At 44.5% G+C, this 8,715-nt stretch overlaps 1 protein-coding gene across 1 annotated transcript in view; it reads left to right on the top strand.

Annotated features, from left to right (window-relative positions):
* Positions 1-1,015: 1,015 nt before the first annotated feature.
* The window catches only part of LOC104083485 (calcium/calmodulin-dependent protein kinase type II subunit gamma-like), a gene marked incomplete at its 3' end in the record, with an annotated part of 65,143 nt that continues 57,443 nt past the window's right edge, over positions 1,016-8,715 (top strand). Inside the window, exons 1-2 of the mRNA XM_009586987.1 lie at positions 1,016-1,082; positions 6,552-6,611. Of these exons, the coding sequence (XP_009585282.1) occupies positions 1,016-1,082; positions 6,552-6,611 (127 nt within the window). The remainder of the gene's footprint in view (positions 1,083-6,551; positions 6,612-8,715) is intronic.

Raw genomic sequence — 8,715 nt, 5'->3', positions numbered from 1 at the left:
TTAGCTCTTGTCAGAAAGGATATACAGAATCCACGGAGGCCTCTGGTCATTCTTAAGGGCTAGGATGATTTTTTGTTTGTTTCTATTAACTTCTGCAGAAGGGGAAATGGTGGTGATCTGAGACTTGCTGGTATTCACGTTTAAAGTGGTGGTGTGGCATGGGATGCTGTCCTGTGCCACCTTATTGCAAATGCTGAGAAATCTCAGCTGTTCTGTAGCACAGTCCTCTTGGAAAAATAAAAGAATATGGGGGAAAGTCTGTGGCTTGAAGTGCGGGATGAGGGAGCTATCTCTCTTTTGCTGGAAATGTCTCAGAGAGGAATTTTAAATTTAAACAAGCAAAGAAAAGGATGAAGGAACCTGAAGGCTCAGACTAGTCTCACACTACAAAATGTATTTGATGCAAATTCGATTTCTGTCTTGAAGCAACTCAAATGATATCTTAGCAGCTGGCACTAATTGACTATCTCCCGGAATTGGCATGATGACAGCAATCAAACTGAATTTATTGCTTTGGGTTTGATTCCTCTTCCGGACTCTTCCCATTCTCAGAAATGTAATCTAGAATGTGTTCCCACAGGAATGATAGCTTCAAGCCTCCTGTAACAGCAAGGGTAGAGCATGGTCCTAGTGCAGGATGAAGACAGGCGGACTGTAGTATTGAGCAGCCAGAGTGTATATTCCAGTTGAGAGCAGGAAGATTATGTATTGGTAAAGGGAGCAGCAGGGTTTTTTTCTTCATGACATAGTTTCTCATCAGAGATGATTCACAACTAAGCGTTAGTTTTGTTACTGCTTCATTTTACTGCATTTAGGAAGAATCTGCCTTCCCATTGGGGTGGCTAAACTTTTAGGCTGCTAAAAGTTGCCCCCCCTCCCTCCCCCCCTTAAGGCAGAGGTGTACTAAATAAAGAGCGAGCTTTAGCCATAGGACCTCAGTATAGCTGCAGTTTGGTAAAGTAAGCCAGTAAACACTGCTGTGGGTGTGCTCCTTTGCACGTCGAACCGTTTCGAAATGGTGCTGTTCCTAATGCTTGTTGAAGAAAATATGGTAGAATTAACTTTTTCCACCTCATCTCCTGGTAGGTGTAAAATTAATCACTTTCACTGATAAATCTTGGTTTGACTTAAGAACTATTTTGTCCACTCTTTCAATTAGTTTTTAATGCTGTCTTCTGCTTCTGCTTGCCAGGAGAAGGAACTACCTGAAATAGGTGTGGTTTTGCTGACGTTTGTTCCTAGAGCAATAAATGTCAGTGTTCCTTGGGCAGGTGGAGGGGATAGGGTGCAAAGGGCACATCTCTTTCAACCTCCCTGGTCACTGGTCCTTCGAGGAGCTTGTGGCAAGACTCTGGCTGGAAAGCGTGTTTGCGTGGCAGCTGCCTGCAGCTGAAACAAAACTCCTCCTCGCATCTCTGGGGAGCGGGAGTCAGTCAGGGCATCGTAGCTATGTCCGAAGCCGGGAGGGTTTCGTGCTGTGCTGCCTGTGCAGGGTGGCGGTGTCGGCACCTGACACCATCTTCTCCTGCTCCCCGGCTCAAGTTCGGCCCTCACCCCGCTTGCTTGGGACTGATCTCCTTTTCAGGTTTGTTGCAGGTGTCTGTCTTCAGACTCTTCCTTTTGCAAGCGTACCTCAGCTCCATCCAGACAGGTCTCCCTGTGCTTCCCTGGCAGCCCCTTCTCCTCAGCACAGCTTCCTAACAGGCTGATTAGGCACAGTGACCTTTTTCTTCATCTTTTTTTTTGTTGCTGTTATATAAATGTTCTCACTTGACAGCTCTAGACTGCTGGGATTTGTAGATGTCCTGTGCCCTGTCTGTGTGTCTGAAAATGTTCTCCTCCGGGCCTCGGGTACCCTTGGAGGAGAAAGACCTGGTGAGGAAAAACCTCCTACGAAGCAGCCATGCGTGTAGTGGCCAGAGTAGAAAACCGGGAAGTGATTCCCTGGAGATGAATGGAGCCCAGAAGTTGGGTCTTACGTTACTCATCCATCTCTGCCACTGCATCTTTGGGGTAACAGACTGAAGTGGTCAGACAATGAAAGGATTTTCTTACAAAAGAGTAAGAAATGTGCATCAATATAAAACTAGTCATATTCCCCACCCTGCTGGAGATTGCCAGATTTTCGTGAAGTAAAGCTATCTGCATTTTTCTTTTTTTTTTATTTCTGTTGGGTACATCTTTCTTTTACATCACATTATCCTGTTTATCTGCTGAAGTTTGATGCATTTAGAACATGTAGACCAAACTGTCACGGTTTTGGTCTGCTGTCTTCTGTACTCAGGCAGGGTTGGTTTTGTTTTAACTTGCTCAGTTAGAGATTCTTACAGCTGTGACCTTATTAATTGTGCATGGCCACTTCTGTCTCTCCATTGTGCACGAGCAGTCCTGTCCCAGTGAATACACAGCACGTTTGTATAAAGTGAAGCAGTGTCATTTTTGCAGGTCCTTAACTCTCACAAATGATGCTAACACAATCATTCTTGTTTTCTATTAAAGTAAATCCCTAGACAAATCAAAACCCAACCCAAAGAAATCCCAGTTCTCTGAACAGCCAGTTTCTTACCAGGTATATTCTGAACAAACCCTGTATTAACATTACTAGAATGACACTTAGCGCAGTATTTGCAGAGCAATAACGTTAAAGGTACTTGGTTTAAATGTAGTCTCACATGCTGAACCAAGATGCAGAAATCATATCATATAAAGGACTAATAAAGAGAAATAGTCACACCTTAGTTTGTGTATCAAACATGAGAAAGTTTTCTCCTGCTGTTTTTAAGTACCATCTCCTTAAGCATTTACATTTGAAATTTTGCTACAAAAGAGCTACGTAGACTGCACTTTTCTGTCCGTGTAGATACTTATTGCTTCAGACTGTAGATAGAAGAATTGTCCGAATAGCAAGATTCTCTTTTTTTTTTGGCTGGAAAACAGTAAATGAATATTAGATGAGTGTTTGTAATATCCTGTACTTAAGTTTTAAGCATCAGCTATTGTTTAGGGCTAGACAGCTCTGTAACGTAGCAGGAAAAGAGCTTAATGAAATCCAATATTTGGAAGCAGAAGGTAGATGAATTCAGACTTGGAACGGCAGTGCTAAATTTTAACAGGAAGGATAACTAACATTTGGAGTAACTTCTGTGGGTGTATGGCTTTATTTATCACTTTAAGTCTTCAATGTGAACCCTTATGTTTTGTACAGGATATACTGTATTTTAGGCAAGTTATGGAAACTGCTGATTGAATTTCATAGTTTGTGAAAGGTGGGAAATAGGCCTAATATCCCAGGTCTGGAATCCTGTAAGGTAGGTCAGATGTGTTGCTGTGTTTGTTAGCGACGAGGTGTACTTCCACTGTGCATTAAGAATAATAACCTTCACTCCAGAAATGGCTTGCAAAAATAAAATTGATCTTTTGGGCAGAGGGAGGAGAAATTATTTGCTTTGCAAGCTCTTGGTAAGGCAGGAATCTGAACCCATGTTGGCTTTTCATCATTATTCTAACACAGTTAAGAATACTTTGCATTTTCAAGGTTCGGTGAGACCCTGTATAAGAGATGTATTGAAGCCTAGCCTTTTGACTGCTCTGCTGGACTCGCAGAATTTTGTTTTTTCAGTCTCCTACTGGGAATAAGCATTGTTAGACCAGAGAAAGGTAGAAAATTTGCAGCTTATTCCTTACACATTTAGATACCGGATTGTTCCGGCAAGTACCAAATCAACTCTGCCACTGACACCTGGAACAAGAGTCAAATGCCTGCGCTGTGCCAAAGGCCACCAGGCAATGTAAGATTTAAAAAGCGGCTCTCTTGGGGATGGGGTGGGGGGGCTCTTTTCAAGTCAGAGGTTGGGCTGTGTTCTGGTGCTGCCTACAACGGGATGGGTGACCCTGCAGGAACGGGACCATGATCCTCCATGACCCACAGCAGGAAACCCGCCCAGCCTGACCTTTTGCTGCTCTCAGTTGTGGCGGCTGGCTGCTGGTGCTCCTGGGGCTGGAGCGTGCGTTCTCTCTGCAAGTTGTGCTTGAGTTTGCCTGTTTTGTTGCCCTGGAGACAGAGGAGTGTGGTATGCTTTCCCCCTGACCAGAAATAGTTTCCTGTACCTTGTGACCGGAGCGCTGTACTCCTCCTCTGGTCTCCGGCCAGGCTGTGTGGCGCTGGAGGGATGGGGTGTGGGGTGATGACCTCTTGTCACAAGTTCTGGTGTGGCTGCTGCCCATGATCACTAGCTGCCCTGCCCGCTCCCCTCCCGCTGCACGATGGTGTAGGATTTCAGGGGAGCAATTGCTCTTGATTTACATCTCCCATGGCATTTTGATGGTTATGTCATTTTGTTTGAGCCTTGCTCCTGTCAGCTGTCTGTCCTGGCTGTCAGGACTCGGTGGCTGAGTAGCACGTGGTGAGCTCTTACCTCTCCTTCCCCCTTTGCTCAGCTGTTTTTGCTGTCTGCTTCCCCGTGTCCTTGTACTTGGGAACAGATTCTCAGCAAGTGTAACTGCGCACGAGGGCAATGTGATCTGGGTGGATGAAGGATCCCCTTCTGTAGGAGTTCCAAGTAGAGCTGGGAGGGTAAGTGGGGAATTTGCAAGACGCAGGCGTGCAAGCGGGCTATGGATAGTTTATCTTAAACTGTTGTCCTGCTCTGAGAATCTGGCCCGAGTGCAGAGTATGCAGCACAGTCTATACCTTGCAGCTGTGTTTTGCAAAACTTCATTTGTGAGAGGTGCTGCTGAAAGGGGAGCGGAGGCACCCCCACCCCTCCCCAGCAATGGAGGTGAGAAAGTGCTTGCACTGCACCAGGCCTCGGGAGTGTGGAATCTCTCCAGGCTTTCTTGCTGCCTGCTACTTTATTTGAGAGTGGTTCTGGCATAGAATGGTAAAATATATGCAACAACAACAACAATAATTTCCAGGATTGAGAAGGAAGGAGAGATGAAAGGGGTAATTTACCTTCCTCCATCCCTGAACAGTAGCAGATGAGGATGTAAGCACATCTCAGCCCTATAAAATATTAATTGGGACATTTTCTACAGTTCAGCAGTGGGAAAGAAGACAGAAATCCTGCAGTGCCCTGAGCTGCTATTCCCAGCCTGGGAGAGAAAAGTGTTCTGAGCTGAGATCTGGCTCAGTCTCTGTCTTCTGCTCATGGGGAAGAGAACAGTTGTCCAAAGCCTTCCTTTACAGAGGGAAGGGAAGCCCATGCAGAGACCATGGAGCTGCACAGGCTGTTCTCAGGCAGAGCAGTGCAGTATGACTTTGTTGAAGTGGGTCTTCAGTGGTTTCTTACAAATCGGAGGATGCTGCTTTCCTGCCAGTGATCTGCTGAGTAGCCTGACCAGCCGAGGGTCCTGCTTACTCCTGTGGAGAAGACTTGTGTGTCACAGGGGATGCAGAGAATGTGTGTTTTTAAGCCTGTGTGCTGAAGATCTGCTACAGAAGAAATGTCAAGAGCAGGCAGGGACTGCTCCTTCCCCTTGCTATGTTCTTTTGATGGCTGGACTGGGGAGGAAGGGCAGTCCTTGCTTCTTGCCTCTTTCTAGGCATCTGCATCCCCAAAAGTCTAGAGTTTAGCAGCTGCCAGGGCTGCCTAAAAGAATTGCTTCCCTCAGATCCTTTCAGTGAAGCTGTGCTTGTCCAATGTAAGCATTTCACTTGAGAGGATGGGGGCTTTGTAGTGAAAGTTCAGGGCTCAATAATTGCTGTAGTGAAGAATCTCCTGTCTGAGCTTCAGTGGCTAAAAGGCCCCCTGCTTCTTGGCTGAGATGGGCAGAGTTGCTTTAGCTCCCTCTCCTTTCCTTGCACTCAGCAAGTTACATTTCTAGGGAGGAGAAATCATTTTTTACTCTCCTTGATATTTTTTTCTTTCATCCAGATGACAGTCATGTTCGAACTGATGTTGCCTTTGGGCTGAAGTAAGCATACTTAGCATTTGGGCAGAAGTTCTCGCCTGGAGATATCGAAATGCTTGATCAGCATTTCACCAGCAAGTCTGTCCATGGGTACTGAAGTATGGTTACCTTTATGATTCACCGGAGCTGGCAGAGTTCCCTACTTCATGTGATGGCTGTGCCCTAGCAGGAGCTTTGTATTTCTCCCTCCTACTCTGCCCTTCTTCCCCAGTGTTTCTCTGGAGTGGAAGCAGGTCTTTTTCCCATTTCTTGTGGGCTATTTCTTCAGAGACTTCTCCTTCCCTCCAGCCTTGGAGAAGAGGGTAAGTCTCAGAAGGGATGTCACTGGAAGTGGCTTTGCATATTTGTGAGGCTGATGGAGGAGCAGTGTCTTTGACTCTGCTGCTGCTCACTTTGAATCCAAGGAGGGAGTATCACTTTAGTGCTAGCTCTGTAGCGGGAGCGGAGGTCCTCCTGCAGCCTCGGCTGCATAGCTCTCACCTGAAACAGCTGTGAGGTTTTGGGAGACAGTCATGTTCCAGTAATTCCCAGCCCTCTGGATGCCTGCTGGGTCACTGTGTTCCTTTCTCCATTGAATGTGAACAAGAGCTTAGTTCAGAGTTGTGGTGCTTAATGCCTTGTTTCTTACTCTCTTTCAGATCACCAGAAACTGGAACGTGAAGCTCGGATCTGCCGACTTCTAAAGCATCCAAATATTGGTAAATCTCCTTGGGATCAGAGGGATGGGGGTGAGAGAGGAGTAATGTGTCTCATCTAGTGCGCTGTAAGAGAGCAGATGTATTCTTAATGTTCACAACAACTTCTCAAACTTGCCTGTTGAAATCACCTCAGTTTCTCTCTTTGACAAATTCTGCATGTGACCCTGTCCCATTCCTTAGCATCCTGGCCCACGTGTTCACCAAAGTGTGCTGTGTCCGCTTGCCCATGCAGAGCTGTCTCTGCTCCTTGGGTGATGCACAGCTCTTGTCTGCTCATCTGACGTTCTGCAACAGGAGTGAGCTGTTGTGTGTGTTTTCCCCACACCTGTCTTCTGTTTCCTCCTCTTGGCACTTTTTGACGTATCCATTTAAATGCTGTATTCAGTGACATGCCCGAAGTTAAAGGAGGGTGGGCTAATGTGTCAGCTCTTCTCATTACAGTGGCCACTTACTCTAAAAACAAGAGACCAAAACCAAATTGCCCATTTTGGCAGCGGTCAAAAAAAAACCCAACAGTAATGGAGTAAAGGGAATAGTTTTGTGTAGAAATACAGGAAGAGGCAAAATAAGGCACAACTTCAAACCAAAACTACATTATTTACTGAACTGTAGAGAGAGGGCATGGATTTTTATCTAGTTCCAAAGCACCACGGAACTTTGTCCTAAGTTTTCTTTAGAGAAATTTCACATTGCTGGAAGTTGCTTTGAGCAAAAAATTTGGACCATTAATAATCTCCTTTTTAGGATCTTTAAATAAATAAAGCCTCTAGGATCCTAGCTAAGGTCTAATTTGAGTTAATTTATTTAACAAAACATTGAGAAATACCAAACTGCCACCTTCAACCAAACCACTGTTAAATATTCCTGTCTGGGAAACCTGTGATGCATTACATTGTCCTTCTTTTGCATAACCCTAGCTGTCAGTGTAGAAAACATCTTAAGGGTATGTGTCTGGTTTGCTCCTCTCCTCTGAAGACCTGTGAGAGGAAAGGTGCCTTACAGCATACCCCGTGGACTAGCATCTATAGCCTATTCCGTGCGTGATGAAGAAGCAATTTCCACAAGCTCAGGACCTCACAAAATGCAAAGTGCTTTAGTAGCAGCTTTTCAGCAGAAAGAGCTTTGTTGCATCTGAGTGTAGTTGTGGAGATATGGCATGAGGAGAGGAGCAGTGGCCACCTTCTACAGTAATTTGCACTGCTGAATATATTGGCCGGTAAATTTATTGCTTGGCAATATTCAGAATGACTAAAACTCATATTAGCTAGTTATTGAGCTTCATTTGCCCCGTAAGACTTGTTGCACTTAGTTTAGTAGGTGATGTAATTTTTTATTTTGGCCTTAACTTCACTTTCATCCTCTCTCCTTCTTATCATTTCTTATATCTTTTCTTGCCAGGCCTCTCACAGAGTAAAAATTATATGTAAGAGGAAAACCACTTTTATAAGTAAACCGCACCGAAAACAGAAGCATACCATGTTCCTAGTTCAATTCTACAGCTTGTTCCTCATCTGTAATGAGTGGCAATGCTTGTCTCCTGTTGTATTGTGGTTTGGAAGAGACAGTTTGGGGGAATGTCAGTGGTTCTTGCATTTTCTACAAAGCATTTCTTGTCTTCCTAGAAAGAAAAGTTTTTCTTTTAAGATGAAGAGACCAGTCATTCTAAACTCAACGGGTGGTCACAAATAGCAATAAAGGAATTAAGTTTTATGCCTACAACACAGAATCAAAGTGTGTGGAATAAGACCTCGGGAAGTCATATGGTCCATTCAACAGTCCTGTGAAAACTTTTTATACCTGGCTGGTTCCAGGCATGTTTGTTCTTAAAAACCTTTAATGCTTCCACAGCCCCTAGTGGCAATCTTTCAAATGTTTAATTTTTCTGTCAGTTAGACATTAGAAAAAACATACTTTGCTGCTATCTTAGCTTGTTGTTTCTAGTTCTATCTGGAGTATATGTGGAAAGTAGTTTTTCTTTCTTGTAACAATCTTTTACATATTTGAAGACTGTTATCATGTCTCTTTTTAGTCTTCTTTTTCTTCAGACTAAACAAACCCAGTTCTTTCAATCTTTTCTCAAATGTCATGTTTTCTAGACCTCCAG

Source organism: Fulmarus glacialis, unplaced genomic scaffold (genome assembly GCF_000690835.1).
Source record: "Fulmarus glacialis isolate BGI_N327 unplaced genomic scaffold, ASM69083v1 scaffold13761, whole genome shotgun sequence".
In the NCBI taxonomy this organism is placed as follows: domain Eukaryota; kingdom Metazoa; phylum Chordata; class Aves; order Procellariiformes; family Procellariidae; genus Fulmarus; species Fulmarus glacialis.
This window is presented reverse-complemented; position numbering and strand designations above follow the sequence as displayed.